This window comes from Bactrocera latifrons, unplaced genomic scaffold (genome assembly GCF_001853355.1).
Source record: "Bactrocera latifrons isolate USDA-ARS-PBARC rearing strain unplaced genomic scaffold, ASM185335v1 scaffold_5, whole genome shotgun sequence".
NCBI classification, from domain to species: domain Eukaryota; kingdom Metazoa; phylum Arthropoda; class Insecta; order Diptera; family Tephritidae; genus Bactrocera; species Bactrocera latifrons.
Genome location: NW_017537156.1, coordinates 4059617 through 4081147, shown reverse-complemented (window position 1 = coordinate 4081147; position 21531 = coordinate 4059617). Strand labels below are relative to the sequence as shown.

General features: G+C 35.6%; 1 protein-coding gene across 1 annotated transcript in view; it reads left to right on the top strand.

Moving 5' to 3' along the window:
- LOC108973761 (roundabout homolog 2) overlaps window positions 1-21531 on the top strand; it is a 163049-nt gene that overhangs the window by 117695 nt on the left and 23823 nt on the right. The window contains exon 3 of the mRNA XM_018941239.1: window positions 2472-2574. Within this exon, the coding sequence (XP_018796784.1) occupies window positions 2472-2574 (103 nt within the window). The remainder of the gene's footprint in view (window positions 1-2471; window positions 2575-21531) is intronic.

Sequence of the window (21531 nt, the reverse complement as noted above, 5' to 3'; positions counted from 1 at the left end):
AATTATTTTTACTAAAAACTGAAAGCAGTACTAAAAATATTTTCAGATTCTGAACACTTACGATTTTTCTTAATTTTTGGTAAATAAGGAACAAATTATTTTTGTTATAAAAATTAGCTACAAAATACAATTTAGACTATAGCCAGTATAACTTGAGCTGAAATATTCATATTAAATAAATAATTGACGAGGTTTGTATAATAAAAATCTTTACTATATGAGTATTCCACTAACTGCGGCAATTCAGTTCTAAAACTACTTTTGTACTAAAAGAGATTAGGAATATTTCCAATAAATACTAGTACTGTTAAGTATGTACTAAAATAGTTAGACAGATTAAAAAATTAAAAAAATTTACTTTATATAAAAATTTGGTTTCAAAATTTATTGATTTAGTACTAAAATATCAAAAATATATTTTAATGTTATTGACAAAGGAATGACAGCATATTCGAGAACAATTTTTTATAACAATAAAGGAATTATACGAAAGCATAAACAATTTATGGTGCTATAGACTACTACAGCCAAATTAAATTGATAACCGTTCTGTAGTTTGTCGAACAGGTAGACGTTTCTTAAAGCAAATGCCTTTTTTTAGTACATCTCATTTATTTAAATATTTAAAGTTTTAGTACTATGACCTTTTAGTACGATGCAGTATTCATAATCATATTTTTAGTACATCTCGTTTTATGCTTTCGAAAATATATATTTCTTAACTTATCTAAGCAATCCTCATACAAAATATATTTAAAGCTTTAGTACTAAAATTTTTCAGTACAAAAAATATACACTTTTCATTTTATAGCCTCTGGAATTGCCATTTAAAATAAAATACTCATTTCTAAAATATTAATTTTTTTAGTACATTTTTAGTACAAACGTTTTTTTCAAAACCGTTTAGCTTTTCGGGCCATTCCAAAATTAGTGCTTCAGTAATTATCGTTTTCAAATTGTTTTTCTTAGTAGTTGTTAGTTTTGCTTTTTTACTCGAAATGGTACTAAATTTACAAAAAATGTGCTAAAATATTATATCCTCACTAAGCTTAAATTTGAGTCTGATACACTTAAATTATGGTGAGAAGACATATCCTAAGAGCAATAAATCATGATTTGTACGTAGTTTATAGATTTTTAGTAGTACGTGATCTCCCCGCCACTTTTTACCAGAATTTTTACAGTTATAAATAATTTTGTTAGCAGCAAATGATCTGCAATCGGCTCCTTCACCTCCTTGCCAGCTTCTGCTATGGGGTAATCGAGAGCCTTGATGAATCTTAATCTTTCAGCTATTAGATGGTCCGGCTGGGAAGGTGTAGCCAGCATCCAAAAACTTGATGGGATAAGATATTTTTCTTGTCAACCGTTACCAGTCTGGCTCCGGGGTAAGGCTCCCAACCTTTGTTATTACGTCCTTATATAGCTCTACCGATAACTCGTCATGACATGCTATCATTTTGGCCTGGCCTTGGTACGATTCGACATCCGTCGACCTGGGTTGCTTAATGATACTTCCAGAGCCACATTTATCAAAGAAATTTGCATCAATTTCGGTTAGGATATGGGGATTTTCCCTTTGGGATCATCCTCATTACATCAGCAAAAGATTATGCGGATATCACACCTTTTGTCTTCGATATTTTGGCTAACGATTTAACCCCTTCATTTGACCTTACTCAAGGAATGGATTTATGGAGCTTATTTGTGAGTTCCTCATTGGTTACCGGTTGCAGCTACACTCTTTCTAGCTCCTGCAGCTATACCAAGCTTCGCTTTTGTGTTTGCGCTGACTATTTTCGAGCTCGTTATTGTACTGCATCATATTTTGGACCCACGATTATAGGGGAGAATATACCCACTTGCGCACACATCCTCCCCACCCACGTAAAGCTATCTTGTTAAAGAGGCCGCAAAGTATCTGTAAGCTCCGTTCGGAACTGAGCTTTTTAATTGTCCCCAGCCAAGTTGATTCTCAGCACGGATCACATGATACCTTGATCCAATCCTTTCTATACCCCCAACCAAAGTCAGATTACTCATCTACCATAAATGCTGTGTTATTTAGGAGCAACGAAGGCCCAGGTATAAGGTCAGTCCTTCTCTACATTTCAATTTAGTACCTCACAGCTTCAAAAGAGGCGAACTGTTACTAGCCCGTCTCTGTCCTCGTCGTGATACTGTGATATTATTAAAAATATTTTGAAAACTTTAAGTGGGACCCAGCAGAGTAGCATAAACCCAAAAGTTATTTCTGGACAAAAATTTAGCATAATTTATGAAATGAAAAGTTTTGTACTAAAAATGTAAACTGTACTAAAGAATTGTAATTTTTTATGATTCATTAAATAAATATTGGCATATTCCAACCTTGCCACAAACTTAAGCAAACCATATACAAATAACTCCCTTCATTCCTTAAACTGATAAAAACTAAACATATTTCAACTTAATTTTTTTTTTGCTTGCAGGTTGTAAATTCGCGTCGCGAAACGGATGCTGGCGTCTACTGGTGTGAGGCGAAAAACGAGTTGGGTGTGGCGAGAAGTCGAAATGCGACGCTGCAAGTTGCCGGTGAGTGCGCAAAAAGCTTCATACTTATATGCAAATAAATCTAATATACACACACGCACATACACTTACAACTCGATATCCATAACCATCAAATAATAAATAAGCGTGTGTGCGTCGTACATTTTATGGCGCGCCAAAGTGCAAATACTTAAATGCATATGGCGCTACTTATAGCCGCGCTACGACATGATAGGGTTAAAGGATATTATAAGAAAAAAGAAACTGAAATAAAATTTGCAAATAAAATTAGAGACAAGCAGCGCTCAACTGGAGTCAATCGAGGCTGCCCCTGGAGACTTGAGGCGCGCGGGGGCACTCTTTCTGACTACGAGTGTTTATTTCTGATTATGTGTGTGTGATATTTCTGAGTATGCGTGTCAATGTTTAAAGTATGTGTAACACTTAAGAGTGTGTGTGTGTGTCCGTGCAGAGTGTGTGTGTGTGTGTGTGTGTGTATGATTTGAGAGTGTGCGTGTGATACTTGCGAGTGTGTGCTGCTCACATACGTCCTTTGCGCGTTTCACCATTCGCCTTGTCACCCAAGCGCTCTGCCGCTGCTCCTTCACTGCCAACCTTGCCGCACCCACACGCACATATGTTCTTATGTTGCATGCGTCTTCTTTCAGCTAAAATAACACGCATTTCTACAACAAACTTGCACATTTAAATTTCGTTTTCTGCTATGCTCTACTCTGCTCTACTCTGCTCTAACTCAAGTTATGCGAAATTTATGCAAACATGCTTGGTTGACTGAAGAAATTTCCTTGCACGCGTGAGCGGCTGCGCAGCCACTTTGTGCCACAACCACAACACTGTGTCGGCGCTACCTCTTCGACCGTTATATTTAACCAGTTTTACACATGAGCGGTCGCATATGCGAGTGCAAAGATACACAAGCCGTGAAATGATACTGCCGCGCAAGTTTGTTGTCGCCTCTCCTCACCGTAAAATTTTATATATATTCTTTGTTGCCACACATTTTTCATGCCACTACCTTAGTGAATAGCTGCTGTAGCTAATTTCTGTCAATATTCTTTACTACCTTTACATTTTGCTATATTTTTGCCCGTCTTCATGCTGTAAGTCCTTTAACGGCATGCAGCGCTTGTGTGTGTGTAAGCGTGCGTGCAACATTTTTCAATTTCTTATTTTTGCTTTCAAATCGCTTGGGGTGTATTTTTCAATATTTGCATGGAAATCACGCAAAGCACGTCGATGCTGGTTTGTCAATTCCATGAATCGAGTGAGGTTGGCATCAACGCTGCCAGCAACTGTAATACATTGAAGCACCTAAACCGTTAGCAGGTATTTGCAGGCAACTGTGCTGATGTATGTGTGTGTGTGTACGTAAAAATTTTGCGCCACTCTGCTGCTGCTGTGCACACGCTGCTGGAATTATTAAATTTTTTCACTCCTTTCGCTTATTTGTGCGGGCGCCCTTTTACCCAGCGCCAATCTTCGTGACTTCGAATCAAATCTTTCCACCTTCTCCCTGCAACTTTATGTCTCCTCATTTGCACTTTTATTTATTTGTGGTTTGCTGCTTCCACATTTTCTTGCTGCGCTGCTCTCTTTCACCCTAGAAAGGTTAATTCAAGTTGCGCATCATTGTTGCACGTACTTTGTTGCGGTAGCTGACGCTGGCACCTACTTTACATCCACTCAAGCAACGAAACAAGACTTGCATATTTTATAGGTGCACATATTTTATTAGTGTATCGTTTTTTTGCCACTTACTCACTTCTAACTTGTGCTGGGCGTAGGTGGTAGCTGGCCGTGTCCACTTCTAGTTGCCGTAGTCTACCTCAGCTACAGTTGCTTTCAGTTACGTGTGCACTTGTATGTGCGCGTGTAACTTTACTGCTACATTGTCATGCAGCTCACTGCTCGTTATTGCTGCTGCCATGCCACGTAACTGGAAGTCAACTTAAATCGAAAAAAGTATTAAAAAAGATTCCTTTGCTACTTTTGCCGGTGAAATGCTTATGTAAATGGCAGAGATTGTCGTGTTATATTTACATAGTAACATACTTTGTGCCGCGAGTGTGCAAACTGGGTTAAATTAATGCCATAAAAATGAAAAGTTTCTTGTAGCAGGTACTTAATTGGCTGCATTAAACATGCAACAAATGAACTTTATTGTTGCAACACTGGATTTTCATTCGAAAAATATCTTCAGCCATAAGGACGATTTGGACATTCCGTAAGGACGATTTGGACTTTGCAGCAGTTTTACGATGATTCAAAATTTTTTAGCATATTCAAACATTGAACCAAATCGTTTCATATCCCAAAATGTAATATCTGGAATTTATTACTTAATATCGAGACCTTCTTAGTGTCAATTGAAATTAGGTTCAATGGCTGATCACACGTGGACGTGTAGACCTTTTTAAAGCCATAGAAAAGAAGAACTCCTGTTTTCGAACTTATAAATTCGCAAAACGCTTAGTAGCCCATAAAAAACTTAACAGGCGTTTAATTTCCACTCCCGCCAGTTCGGTGAGATATCTGAATGAATGCGCACTCAAGTGTTCAAGTCTTGACCTCTCCAACGCGGGATAGTCAAGAAGGAAGTGCTGAGTTGTTTTCACCTCATCTTCTTTCATATAGATTCAAGTTTACAGCACGAGGCGCCAATATGGCAATGGCCTGTTAAAAGCTCACAAATAGGGAGAGGCTAGTCTGACTGAAGGCAAAGACATCACTAGATCTCCTGCGATTGATCTTAAACCAAAAAGCTTTTGCGACGGCGCATATAAGGCTAATAGTCCAGCGCTAGAAAAGCTTCCGTGGAGCCCGCCTATCTAGTAGTTGATTCTAAGAGGATTAACTTGGATAGTTTAATGCAAACTATCAACATCTCCGTTTTAGCGTAAGGTAGTGTTACTTCGGAATAGTTCAAGCCAAAGTCGATGCTTAAACCATGACATAGTTAAGTTTCTCTTCTCTAAAAAGCTTTGATAATAGCATTCAGTTGTAATACTTTTTATTTCTTAAAGCATACCTTTCAAATATTCATGCTTATATGAAACCTCCTTGTTAATGAAGATGTATATCACAACGGGAGAGCCTTCATTTTATTACTTATATATAATATAATAGCGTGGTTTCGGTTGAATTTGGTCAGAAATATACTAAAATATATAAAGAGGTGAATGTCGACTATCAACCGCAAGCAAATGAGGTGACAGGCGCCAATCTATGTATATTTTCGATTACTATAAAAACTTGTTAATACATAACATTTTAAAAATCCGTCATTATTTTCTATTTCCTTATGTTTCGTTTTGCGATTTATGTCACAATACTTTAAACAGTGCTTTCCAAAAATGTGAACACTGAGTTACTTTCTTCGTTTTTTTCAGTAGGGTTATTATGTAGGGCTTCAATATTCCTCCACAAAGAAAATCCTGATATAGTACAAAATTCAAGCATGCCGGCAACTGTAAGCTAAAAGCCCGATATCCCTTCCCTTCTCAGTTTATTGGCACACTCTTTTCGATAAACGTATGTATTCACAGATGATCGGGACAGAACTAAGCGATATTCAAATCGGTTTGGCTGCAGACCCTGACATTGAAAACCAGTTTTTTAAAAAAAAAACTACAGCTTATTTTTATATCCTTCAGTTTTTCCTTTCTTCGTCGTCAAAGTGAGAGGGCATCGAGACGTAATAATTTGCTATGTTTTGGCCAATTTCGTGGCCCCATTAGACTGTGGCTGTAGTCGTTGAATAAAAAAGCTGAGCTCAGCCCAATACTTTATAGAGTAGTTATAGAGTTGATCGCAATTCATGTCATATTTGTAAAGTTGATGCAAATTGTTTATACTTTATACCATAAAGAGGCTACACTAAGTTCGTCACGAAGTAGGGAAGCGTCATGAGTCCTCCAAATTATATATATATAAATGAATAGCGTGATGAGTTGATTTAACCTGACCGTCTGTCTTTCTGATAATTAATTGATGTTTCAAAAAAAATTATTTTGCAGAGTTGGTAGTACTGTCTATATACTAACCAGTACCAGTTTTTGAGATATCGATCCGAAATTTTATACACGGTTTTCCCTTTCCAAGAAGCTGCTTATTTGTTAGAATAACCACTATAGCACACAACTAACATACAAACTGAACAATCGGAATTCAGTACTTGTATGGAAACCTTTTTTATTTGACAAGAAATCTTCAAAAAATTTGGTACGGATTATTTTCTAAGCCTTTTTTTTTTTTTTTTTTTTTTTTTTTTTTTTTTTTTTTTTTTTTTTTTTTTTTTTTTTTTTTTTTTTTTTTTTTTTTTTTTTTTTTNTTTTTTTTTTTTTTTGTCACCGAAGATGTCGTTCAGATCGTGTCACTATAGCAATGCGTGAAGCATGTGAAGAGTATCAACGAATCATTGACTTTATTGCGAAATGCCGAGGCTATAGGCTATGATGAAGATGACGAATGTAAGCTGATCAGTTACTTTGGAAATTATCGTTTTCCCTTCTATTCAAAGCTTTCGTAGAAAAGCGGTTACTCAGTTCTATTATAACGAAATCAGATTTCTTAAATTAAAAATGTAGAGTCGCATATTTTAAGTGATGCTCTTACAAAAGCAATTGATCTGGTGAATAAAAATATTAATTGCCTTTTAGAATGTAATGTACCGTTACTAATATGACACCTCTTTATATGCCAAAAGGCATTCAAGCCATACAATAAATAATCTGCAAAAAAAGAAATTTTTGGAAGACTTCTCTATCTGAAGGCATACTTTTTAAAGAATATTGTATCTTGAGCTTTAGACATTTCCGTCGCCCAATATATATTTTGCTCAAATCGAAATTTCCTAGACTCCTTACTCCTATCCTTAAGAACAATGTTCATCAACATGAGCTCACTCTCCTTCTCAAAAACTTGACTTTGGCTTGTCTAAAATCTAGTTGTAGGAACTGTAGCATTCGGTAGTAAACGTGAGTTACATATATTAGAATTTGAATATATTTCTTAACGAAAAAGAATTTGCAGCGAAAAGTAAATAAAGAAATTATATTTAAATTTACATATTCGTGAAAGATGTCTATATCTCAAGGTAGTTTTTTTTTTTTTTTTTTTTTAAATAGTCAACTTCAACCTTATCCTTTGATTTCCGTCGCCCAATATAAGTATATTTATTTAATTCGAAATTTACGGAGTCGTCTGTAGTCAATGCGCGGCAAGCACTACCAATAGAAATTGGATTCTTAATTTTTTATAAAATTCAACTTATTTAAAGCACACTAAAATTATTAAAAGCTTTTATTATTACCGCGAAAGCCTTAGCAATCCGAGAATATGAAAGAAATAAAAAACAAAATAATACACCTATTAAAAAGTATGCCCGCACTACGTTTACTAATATCATTATAAATAAATGAGAATTCGTTATCAAACTGCCTCATTCACCACACACTTGAAAGCAAAATTCATAACAATTTCCATAAGAGATTTTGTTCATGCCAAATCCACTTAAATTGTATGGCTTTATAATTTCGCCAAGTTCAAATGTGCGGCAATGATGCGTATACGCCATGGCGCACGAATACAATATGAGGTGATTGCTGCCATTAAAATTCAATAACATCACCGGCGGCAATTGGCTTTGTTATTGGAATGTTTCCGCAACGAAACAGAGCAACTGTGCTGCCGCATTGCTGCAACATCAACTTATAATACCTAAATATATATATACAAACTTCCGCGCAATTCGCTCTCAATGGCAATTGAAAAGCCACGAACGTAGCTAAGCACATGGAAATGAGCTCAAAAGCAGGCGTATGACAATAAATAAAAACGCAGAAAGTGCAAAAATGGATCAACAAATAAACTGAAATCAGAATGACGCGCCGACTGCGCGCCTAAAGATTTGCTATACCTCGACAAAGATGCTCTCGAAGCGAAGGTAGCTGCGAAAGGTGCTGCGCCTACAGGTATGCTAAGTAAATGCCACATACAATTTTCACTGTATTTGTAGCGCTTAAAAGGTGTTTGGAATGAAACAATATGCTTGTAGGCACCTGCCACAGTTTGCAAGAACAACAAAGCAGCTAACACAATGCTTTTGCCGCACGATAAGAGCAAATACACATTTTCCTAACATTTCCACCAGCTGAAGTGGCGGAAAGTGTAAATTGAATCAGAAGAAAAATGTGAAATAAACAATATTGACTTTTTCTACGTCTTTGCCGGCAGTAAAAGGCAAACACACACACACACACATCCACGCTAACAAACGTAAAGCCGACGTGCCATTTGATGTGCGCATATCATTTTCCTGCAAATTTTCTGTTTCCCTAAGCATAAGACGGCATGCCAACAACAAAAACTCGCGCCATTTCGCTACATTCTGCCACTTTGCCACACACAGCGACGCCGCAACATTTATGTAATTTCCTCTTAAATTTCCTTAAACAGTTTTATTTTACTTGCCTTGATTTGTGTGGTGGCACCTAGCGCCAAACTCAAACACAAACATATATTTATATATAATATGTATATATATGTATGTTCATAAGTAACGGTGTTTTGCCCGCACAAAGCGCTTGTTTAACCTGCCACATTGCGTATGGTATAGGTCTATCAACCAATGCTGCTAAATGTAGCTGCTTGCCACAAGCCTGTACGCCTTATTGCCACCAGTGCCACTAACACCCACACATATACACTTTTCGCCATTTTTCACCTTATCCGTCTGTTTCCATTTCGCTACGCGTGACGTTGACGTTGACGCGGCCATGTGCCCCACTTACCCTGACCTAGGCGCTCCACGAGGCAACCTTCCTCGCACGCACGTGTGTGTGTGTTTGTGTCGCTGTGTAATTCCCCTTGGCTTCAAACGGCTTTGTATGCGTGATTTGCCGGCTGTTTCTAATGTTGCGCGCTCGTCACTGCCACGCACCACCTTTGCCCCTACCAACGCATCGATGCTGCTGTTGATTTTGATTAATTTATTGATTGTTGGCGTGCCTTTGCCGACTTGCCTCGCACTTTTCGCCTTTGATTTTCACCAGCAAATCGCTGCACACCAACCAAGGCACTTTGTTAATGGTTTGTCGACTACGCACAAACCCACAGATACTGTGTGCTTTATGACTGTGTGTGTATATGACTCACAACTCCATTTGACTCTGGCAATATCACCTTGAATTTAAGGCGCGTCGGTCGGCCTTTATATTTTCTATCAATATGATTTATTTCTATTTCCATTTAATTTTTTTCAGTATCACTTTCAATTCGCCAAGTGTGCCAGCGGTGCTTTCAGCGCCCTGCCTTCAGTTTTCAGCTTTCATAAATTCAAATAAAATTTCCTTAATTCAAACCATGGCTGCGGCGGTCATTTCCGTGTTGAGCTCTGCTAACATGTTGTTGTTGTTTCTACTACCATTTTTTTTGCAACTCCTTTGTTGTTGTTTCCACTTCGATAGTATTGTTTTTTCCACAACCTTATTTTTGTTGTTTTTTACGCTCCCGAAATTCACCTTCCTACGTTTGCCTTTGATTTATTATGATTTATGTGCGTAGTGTTTTGATGAGAGATTTATGACTTTTGACATTAATATTCATTAGTATCGATTTATTTTTGCGGCTTCGACTAGCCTTTGTAGACCTCACGATAATTCGCAGTGAGTTGGGTTGTATCCAAGAGAGAGAGAGAGAGTAAGGCGCAGGCCTGTGATTTGAGACCGTGAATTATAATTTAAATTAAATTTAATTTTTGATGAAGGCAAATGGTTCGCTAAAGAGCGGAAATTCAATAACAGAGGAGGGTTTAGTCGTAGATGATAGTCGGATTCAAAGTAGTAGCGGTGATGATATACTTCAAGGTATCAAGGTTCACCTGAAAGTATATCTATTCGAATTGAAAATATAATTTTTTCTATCCTGTCATAAATTTTTTCAGATCTCATTCCTACTACCTCTTAGGTATAGACCTTTCTTAATTTAATTTGCGATAGTTAGGTAGTAATTTCAGACGAATTTTATATCTCTCAACACTCAACTTTTCTTAGGCCCTACTCAACAAATTTTGATTTTTTTTTAATACTTGAAATATATGGCAGCCATCTTAATGCCAAAAACTGTTTTGTTTTGTCTTTTGTGAAAAATAAATGTCAAATAGAGTTCGCAAATGTATTTTAGATGAAGAGAAATGTAGAGGCGGAGTTGATGTCCATCCCGGCTGAAAATTACTTTTAGGTTAGGAAAAAGGCAAATATATAGAGTCCGAAGTCATGCTTGACCGTTGACGACTAGAAGGATTTTAGGGAAATAAAATTTCCAAAACTCCTAACTCCTACCTTTAAAACCAATATTTATCTTCACGGGCTCACTCTCATTACGAAGAACTTGACCTTTGCCTGTCAAAAATTTAGCTGTCGTATAAACTGAAGCATTTCAGGAATCAACTGAAAATGTTCTAAACGTCTCTAAATAATTCGTAGCGAAAAATTAATAAAAAAATTTTATTTAAATAATCAATAATATGACACAGAATATATACAGAATATCCTCAAAGTAGTATAATATCACTACAATCAATAATAAATACTCGAAGATTACCATTATAATTAATGATTTAAAAAAAAATCTTTATCAATACAACTACTGAAAACAGTAATTACTTAAGGTAATCTAGTACCATTACAATCAGTACGCAATACCCAAAGTACTACCATTACAATTATTGCTTATAAAAATATTTTTACTGCTACAATTAATAATAGTAATCTAATATCATTAAACATTACTGCAAGTATTGCTATTACAATTACTGTTTAAAAAAATTCCTATAACCAATACAAAAAATAACAGTAATCACTAATAGTAATCTAATACCAATACAATCAGCACTCAATATCCAAAGTAATTCATTACAATTATTGCTTACAAAAATATTATTTTTACCGCTAGAACTAATAATAATAATCATAACTAGTAAGAGGAAAGAGGGGAAACGAGAATGTTTCTTGTACTATAACAACTAATAATATAGCAATTACAAATGACAATCCCTGGCATTAGATTATCTATCTCTACTAAATACTATAAATTCTACCACTATAACTACTGTTTAAAAGTCTTTGTATTACTACACCAATTAATAATAATGGTTATCACTAATACTAATCTAATACTATTACAATCAAAGTACTATCAATAAAATTGCTGTTTACAAAAATATTTTTTTACTGCTATAGCTAATAATAATACCAATTACTAATCAAACGCCACAGCTATTACTCGAAGTAATACCATTACGATTATTAATTACAAAAATATTCGTATAATCACTATACATAACAATAATGTGTTTACGAAAAGTAATCTAATAACTCTATAAACAATATGAAATCCTCAGAATAATGCAACTACCACTACAATTACTGATTAATATTACCATTACAATTGCTGATTACCACTACCATTACAATTACTAATTACCATTACCATTACAATTACTGACTGCAACTTAATCGTGTTAACAATACAACCATACTTATATAATGATTACTGCCGATAACACAACTACTCTTACTACTTTTAATTGCTACCTAATTCCAAGCATCCAAAATAGCACTACCATTACTCTCTTGTTCAGTACCAATTGTCTCCGATTGCATGGAAGTACATCTTTACACACTTGTCACTTCCACAACTTTGCAACGGAAATGGGCAGAAGCAAAAAAGCAAACGAAGAACAATAAATGTGTCTGCAACGAAATATGCGAACGTAAAAAAGCCAGGTACTTAGGTACTCAGTCACTTTGCCACCTAACAACTCTGCAATTCATCAGCTTCAGGAGAAGTCACTGCGAGCTGTGAAAGAAAAGGTCCCCGCTCTATCTTCTCTAGTAATTTTTCACGTCATTTTTTTTTTTTTTTTTGCGTTTGCATGACATTTTTCACTTTCGCAGTTCGCAACGGTTTTTTACGAACACGTCTCCCATTTCTTGTGGTCAATAGTTTGCTGGTAGCACATTACGATATTCAAATATATATACTTGTATATATTTTTACAAGTGTAGTTTTTGCTTTGCTAAACACCCTTTGGCTGTGGCTGATAGTGACACAGAGCATCGCTCTAGCAAACTCCCTTTAATGCTTTCACAAGGTTTGCTTGACTTTCTTTTTGTAGTCTAGTCCGAGCGACAGGCAGAAGTGAAATAAATCAAGTTTTGTTAAGCTGACCGCACACCTTGCCACACAGATATCAAATCACGCAGGCACACACACGCACATGTACAAGCCTGCTCATACTTAAACAGCACACTTTCGAAAGTATTTTTATATATATATACATATATATGTAGTACATACATGACTATATATGTAGCCATGTATAAAGGTAGAATTTATTCCTGTATTTTTCGGTTTGTCTGTCTATCTGACTGTCTGAGTGCCTTTATGTCCCTTCTACACTTCGCTGCCAGCTTCAATTCTCTTTCCACTTTTTCACATTTCAATACTTCACTCTTTGGGGTTTTTTCCCTGAATTTTGTCGGTCCTTTTGTCTGCAGCGAGCAGTTGGTTGGTTAGGTAATGTATTTTGATTTTTATTTGCTACCTTCGGTCGCCGGTTTGGTATTTCTCTTGTCAGTTAGCGGCGGTAGCATTACTCACATAGTCTCACATAGAACTTCATCGCTTATGTAATTTGCGAAATTGAATTAAATTTATGCAATTATGGAAATTAAAAGCGTTTTTTAGCTAGATAGTTGCAATCTCTAATAAATTGAGGGGTTATGTGTGAATACAGGGAAAGAAAAAAAGGACTTAAATATACATATATTTTTAAGAGCGGAAATTTGTGGCGGAAATAAACGAAATACGTTGCGACTCAACAAGGCATCGCTTGTCTGGTTCAGCTGCCTTGTGTAAACTGATTATTTCCTGTTCCAACTGACTACCGCTGCCTGTTGATGAGAATATTCATACCATATATTCCGAAAGGGTTTATATAATAGGTTTTTAAAGCAGGCTTGTATACTCATATATATATAGAGTTCTATGCAAAGAAATATATAATCTTTAAAGAGGATTTTTGGGCAGCAATATCGTTGAGTCATTCCATTTAAAAAACTGTTCTGTGATTCCTACATACTCTACCAATCGAACCAACGAATCGACTTTTTTGAGACCAAATAAGCTGGCAACTTCTAAAATACTCGTAATGCTTGCTTTAGTATAGTAAGTATGTTAGGAATACACGTGAAAAGGTTGCATTTGATATTTCGGGATTAAAGAAAAAAAAAAAAACATTTATTAATCATCGAAAATCACTGTTCTACTATCCGTTAAGGGATCATTTCAGTGTGAAGAGAGACCTTTTTGTTTATTTTTTTTTATCGTAAATTTTGAAATTTAAATTGTAAGATATTAGTATATCTTGTAGAAACGGAACTAAGCTAACAATCTTTAAACGCATTTTTCTCAAATTGGTGTTTTTTAAAACGGTTTGCACTCTCAAAGTTTTTAAGATATCTACTTCCATTTTGGAGAGAACATTTTGAATGTCCTTCGCTATCGCAATATGGACGCTTCCATTTTTTTTTTTTAATTCTTCCTATTTTCTTCTACGAAAAACTGTCGGAAGAAAGGACAAAATCGATACTTTTTGTTCAAACCGTCGCAATTTTCTTGAATTTCAATAAAAACAGGAGCTTCCAAGCGCGAGAGTGACTTTCCTACGGATTAATGATTTTTTTTTAAGTTTTGTGTTATACCAATAAATAAACATAAATAAAATCATTTCGTATTCATGATTAATGTATTCATTTATAAAAAATTATTATTATATAATGATTAGTTAATTTGAACCTAAAAATAAATTGCGAAAGTCAGTGAGTTTTCGGAGGGTCGCACTGAGTCGATGCCTTAAAATTTAGAACCTAAAAACCTCTGCAAGCACTATAATCAATTTTCGAAAGACTTTTGCCACTCTAATTGGCAATAACCGTCTCTTCAGGTGTCGAAAAACTTTGACCCCTTAGTTTTTTTTTTTTTTTTGTTACGTATGTGACTAAAAAAAGTCATTCGTTGATTCCTCACCTGTCGTGATATCGTAGACATATTCCAAAGCACCACTATCGTATTTTTTATACTCTCGCAACAAATTTGCTAAAGAGAGTATTATAGTTTTGTTCACATAACGGTTGTTTGTAAGTCCTAAAACTAAAAGAGTCAGATATAGGGTTATATATACCAAAGTGATCAGTGTGACGAGTAGAGTTGAAATCCGGATGTCTGTCTGTCCGTCCGTCCGTCTGTCCGTCTGTCCGTGCAAGCTGTAACTTGAGTAAAAATTGAGATATCATGATGAAACACGTATGGTACATATGGTACGTATGGTATGATGGTACACGTATTTCTTGGCTCCATGGGAAGGTTAAGTTCGAAGATGGGCAAAATCGGTCCACTGCCACGCCCACAAAATGGCGGAAACCGAAAACCTATAAAATATCATAACTAAGCCGTAAATAAAGATATTAAAATGAAATTTGGCACAAAGGATCGCACTAGGGAGGGGCATATTTGGACGTAACTTTTTGGAAAAGTGGGCGTGGCCCCGGCCCCTACTAACTTTTTTTGTACATATCTCGAAAACTACTATAGCTCTGTCAACCAAACTGTATAGAGTCGTTTCTTTTAGGCATTTCCATATACAGTTCAAAAATGGAAGAAGTCGGACAATAACCACGCCCACCTCCCATACAAAAGTTGAAAATCACTAAAAGTGCGTTAACCGACTAACATAAAACGTCAGAAACACTAAATTTTACGGAAGAAATGTCAGAAGGAAGCTTCATCCAGGTTTTTTTTTTAAATTGAAAATGAGCGTGGCGTCGCCCACTTATGGACCAAAAACCATATCTGATGACATGTACCAAATATGGGTGAAATCGGTTCACAACCACGCCTGAAATCTCGATTATCACTTTATCATGCGAGAGTATAAAATGTTCGGAGACACCCAACTTAGCTCTTCCTTACTTGTTTAACATTTCTCTCTATCAATCGACAAGAGTCCTTGCTGTGCGATTGAAAATTCTGTGGAAACCAACGTAAACATTTTGTTTTGTAGTCAAATGTTGATGCATTGTTGAATCTATGGTGGTCCCTGGTGTCTTTAGATGTCTCAATCTAACGATAGGTCACATATTATTGTAATATCAGCTTATGCGCAGCATCAATAGTTTCCGGAACAACAACTGATTTTGAACGACCTTCACAAAATTCGTCCTGCGCTGATCTACGACCTCGATTGAAGCCACCATACAATCGATAAACACTGGTCCTTTATCTAAATAAAAATAGAACGTAACCGTCGTACATAAATTAAATGGGAAATTTTTCAGAAATGTATTTAAACAACCTCTTTTACATCAATGTTTCAAAAGGTGTAGCAATTTGTAGGTTTTTGAGCGAACCTTTTAGTATGGAAAACTTCTGATATAAAAAAAAACTTTTGAAATCAAAAAGTATGCATTTATACTCTCTTTCCTCTCGGCGGGCTTTAAGCTACTATAATCAATTCAACGAAAAGTCATCAAAGAATTTTCGGTCTCCTTTTCAATAAGCATCCCTCAAGCTAAGTAATTTCAGAAACTGTTTAGCCAAAAAATGTTGATTCAAATATTCTTTTTTCAAAGAAGCTATTTAGACCAAAATACGTATAGTAGAATTACCAACAAATAGCTTATTTTATTATTGAAATTTAACATTTACTAAAAACACTACACTACACTAAATGTTTACTGCAAATTTTCTGTGCTATAAATTCCATAAAATTATATAGGGATATATGATATACATATGTACCTATGTATGGTATATATGCCTTATATTTATTTGTCTACTTTTCTATATAGATACCTCAAAGTATATCTGAGCATAGGCTACTCATTAAGACTTTGCAACTTTTCGAATTTTCATTTTTCTCCTCTTTTCTCTTAATTCCCCAAAAATTTTTTTGTTGTTATTTTTGCCATTTGACATCCGTAATTAGTGACACTTTCTGACTTTCAATTCCATTTCAACCATTTGGCACATACATTTTACTTGTATTTGTCTATAACGGACAGTGGAGCAGGCGACGGACAATTTCACAACACGAATTTCGAACAAAAGCCAGCAAAAGTTATAGAAACATTTTCAAAGAAACGAAAATAAAATAAGAAGAAGCAGAAGTTGCAAAGCGAATTACGTCTGTGGCAAGTGGAAACGGCATAGACAACAAAAACAAATTGACGGCCATCAACACTAAAGTAATGAAAGTAAATCTTTTGAAATTTCATTTGCTTCAAAGCACTAAATCTCCTGTCCATTTGCTGCATTTTACAAAATTAAAATGAATTGCGCAAAAAGAAAGATAAATATGTATAAATACTACCTTATGAGTTTATTTGTGGGGAAATATTTGCGTCAATTAATTTGGATTACGGAAAAATAGTATTGGCAATTTGAACTTAAATTTTTTTTATACAAAACAGCAGAAGAGAGAAAATTTAAAGTTTTAAGTTCTTTAAAGGACTAAATTTCGATTACAAAATATTGTCTTGCATTAAAGAGGATATATTGATATAATAAAGGGTGCTAACTGGCGAGTGACACGCGTCCTGTTTTGCTCCAAGGCCTGAATCGGGATTGTCCGCATAGACTTTAGACTTTACATATCCCGACAGGAAAAAGCCTAACAGTGTGACATCGCATAACCGAGGTGGCCAATTGATCGGCTTATGTTGAATTATAGTCAAAATATTCAAAGTTTTTTTCTTAAAAAAAAAAAAATATTTAAAATAAATTTCCAAACTATTAGTTAATGCGGAAGAGCCCTCCGCCAATTATTCCTCAAAGATCTATGTGCACCTCCCACATTTTCCACTTCAATCAAAATTCGAAAACTTTCTTTTTATTACTTCCTCACCAGTGCCGGCATTATTGAGCAGCTTTAGTTGTTGCTTAATAGTATCGGAATTGCTTATTTTATTTATTTAAGTTTCATCAATTTGTTATCATATTCTTTCTTTTTTATGCCGTTTTTTCCACGTCAATACAGTCAACTTTCATTGCATACAGGCGCTCGATTTGTCTGGCTCTGAGTCATCCGGTTCAATTTGATTTTTATACGCCCGGACACCTGCGTCGCGGCGCAGCCTCACTTCTTCTAAGTACACCTCCATATACATACATGCATAGTATGCTGCTGCACTGACCACTCACTCGGCAATTTTTTGCAGCAACTCGCCTCATTGATGAATTCAACTTTTTTCACTTTTTTATTACGGAGCTCCAGACGCAACTGATGCCTCAATAAATGTGAAAGCAATAAGAAAAGATGGAATTCTTCACTCACAGTCGCATTTTCTTTCGAAAATCCTTTTATGAGTATGTGTGTGAGTTCATTCATTTTCCCTTACTCCGTACTCGGCTCGCCGCTGCAAGTGAAATCAAAAGTTGAAAAGTTTGTTGTTTTGACTTTTTGTTGCTGCCCTATATATATACATATAGTATAGAGTCTGGCCGGCGGTTTTTTTCTTTGGAGAATACATAAATGTCTGACTTTTACTGACCACATGCGCTCGTGTGGTTGTTTTTCTTGCTGCTGTTACTGTGCTGCTGTCGTTATTATAGTTGTTCAACTGGCCCTCAGACAGACATTATTGTAATTGATTTTTCTGGTGTAAAAATTTAATCATCGCACAAACAAGCCTGTGTATTTGTATGGGCATGTGTGTGGGGAGAATTTATATTTGTGTGTGGACATACTCTTGTGTGAATTGAAGATGCTGAAGTACATTCCCATACATGGATTCCTGCCCACACACTGCAGTATAAATGTGAGGCTACATTTATTGTAGTTCTACAGCGAATGATTCACTTCTTTAATATCGCTAGAACTGAATATATTGACTTCTGAGAGAGTACCGAATTGTTATGAAGAATAGACTGAATAGTTGAAGAGCATGTAAAGATTTATGTTTTAGAATGGCAAAAGTTATTCTCGATCCGTTCTTCTCGAAAGGAAGCAAAATATGGGCAAAGGCCGCCTTCAGGTGGTGGAGATTAAGCAGAAAGATTTTTATTTCCCAGACTTTTCTCTAGAAGTGCAAGTTCCGCACTTGCCAGACTATCGACACGAAACTCCTCGAATAGTCGCGCGAGAGTGAAGACAGAGTCGTAGGTTAATGATTTGCCCCCAACGCTTGCTGCCTCCAAAGGGGACGAGTTCATATCCTGCCTGTCTGTCGTGTAGTTTGTGAGATATTCACACTGATTCCGGTCGGGAAGATCCTATATATGCCTCTTAAAGCCATAGGTAGTGGCAGCCCTTGCGTCGGTGAGAGGACAGATGGGTTCCTTGTTCAAGAAGAACAGCACCTACCAATATGGTTCATCGGATCTCTTGAGACAAAAAAATATTTGCAGTAATTCAATATCTACTATTTCGCCTCAGAAGTGTAGAGTTCTGCAGGACGTCAGGTATGAGCGCGAGGAATCTGTGATAGATCCATCTTGACCAGAGTTTTTAGCTTAGCTCTATTCCAAACTTCTACAACTCTAACTACCACTTCTTTATACAGGGAGGCTGTGATCGTTTGTCTGTTCGACTTTTATATAGATGCCAGCTCGCTCTCTCTGACCTTGGAGTTGGACCGGAGTTTCTTTGGACCAACTTCCACTCCTCGGAGATGGCTCCTTCTTTCTTTCTACGATCCCACATTCTCAGTTATTAACCTTCCCATCCATTTCTGGAGGATGTCACTCCCACAGAGCAGGCCAAGGATGGATAATTTGTATTCGATTAAGCACAACAGCAAATTTCACAAGAGTTGTTTTGAGAAGAAATATGTAATTGTATAATGGAATAGAAACTCAGCTATAGTTTAAACGCTTTGTATAACGGATATTTAATATGCACCCTTCGCCATAAGCACGATTATGCAACCAAGTTTCGGTCAAAGAACCTTATAAGTTCATATGTATATGTATTTACCGCTATAATGCGCGTCAATTAAGACTCTCATGTGATTGTGTGTAATAATTGTGGAAAACTTCGCCAACTTGTGGGTTATTTTATATGCACACATTTGGGGTACTTAAGTGCACACATAACTTCAAAGCTCAGCTTTTACGCCAATCAAGATTCGCTTTAGCTGCTCACAATCACATACATATATCTATAAGAGTATAGTGTTTATATATATTTTTGGCATGCTCCCTTTAGTTTGGCTCATTTGTTGCAAGCAATTACGTTAATTGCAAAAATGTCAAAGTTCGGCGAAAAGTTGAAATTGTTGTTGTCACTAAAGTCAACGTCTTTGTAATTATATAATTTTAGCTACTAACTTGCACGCCGCATTACATAATATACATATAGTACATACATTTGTAGTAGTATGTATGTATTAAATGTGGCCGTGTGAGTATGTGTATCTGTGGCTTTGGCGAATATACCATTTTGTTCGCCCACAGTCGGTTGAAAGCTTAGAAATTACACATAATTGCTCGACCCAGCAACGAGATTGAATTGAAAGTATAACTTTTGGCTGACATTAATTAACGATTCCGTCTTTCAAGTTGCGGAAATATGTCGGGGAAAGGCGGAAACGTGTGGGTGTGTGTCTGYTTCTGGCTTAGTGGTCTAACAAATGTCAACTGCGATTTGATTAATTGTAGAACGCAAAGTTTTGGACACAAAATTGTGAAAAACAGCAGCGAATGTGATGACTGATTTATTTAGTGGCRGARTACTTGCATTAAGCAAGTACTTATGTATAATGTTGGTGCAAGTTTTTCATAAGGAAATGCTTAAAATTTTACTTTATTTTTAATAGGAAATATGGCGCCTTATTATATGCTTTTCTAGCTTTTCTTTAAATTCTTCCCGGAAAATAGATTTGCCCCAAAATATAGGCAATATTTTTTATAGCTAATTCGTTTAGGGTTTTTTCTAGTCTAGAAACATATATTCAGGTAACTTTTAGTGTGTCGTAAAAAGGATAATTAATATTTCAACTATACCTTTTTCTATTAACAATTTACTAAAAATACGTTAATATAGGCAAAATAAAAATATAAAAAAAATAATGTGAAAATTTTAAATATTAGCAGTTGAGGTGGTCTCAAAAAGTTGTTTCGTGACGACACACCCAACCCTTCTAGCATTAGGAGCAAAAAACACTTAATTAGCTTAGAATAGCGTCGGAATATCTGGAACTACGAAAAAGTTTGAAAAATTTCGTTCCTGATTACCGACAAAAAAAATACAATTTTTCTAACACTTTTCTTAACTCTTTCAAATTGTTTAACAAATTTTAAAATTAAAAGATATGTTTAGCTACAGACAAAGACAAATCTATAAAGACTCTTTTTTTTTTGTCAAGTAAATCGGTCCAATAGAATCTGAGAAATGATCTATGATTTTGCAATAGTTTTGAGAAAAGTTCGTTTAAACTTTCAGCTACAACCGAACCAGTTTGTATTCCGGATCAGCAAAATACCTATCTCCGATCTTCGAAAATAATTTGAGTTTTGCAAAATCCTCTTGTATACATTTTCTTGAATATGTGAACTTTAAAAGTATATAAAAATATATGTATTTWTAGACTACAATGTCTCTTTCGATATTGAACTAGCATAACATTTATAAATTGTTGCTTACATTAAGGCGATTAAGCATTAAATAACAATTATTCACATAAAAATTATCAACAATCATATCTGAATATTAATTTTTAAAATAATTTTAATAAAAAATGTATGAAGAGGCCTTTTACTTTATATATTAAATAGGGTTTTTGAAATTTCACAATTCAAAATATATTTATCTACAATGGGAGGTATTTTGACTCCAAGTACGCCATTCATTGTGAGGGAGTCGTTGAAGGTATTAACCACTGTGAATTGCGGTCAGTGCGTGTCTGAAGTTTGTTGCGT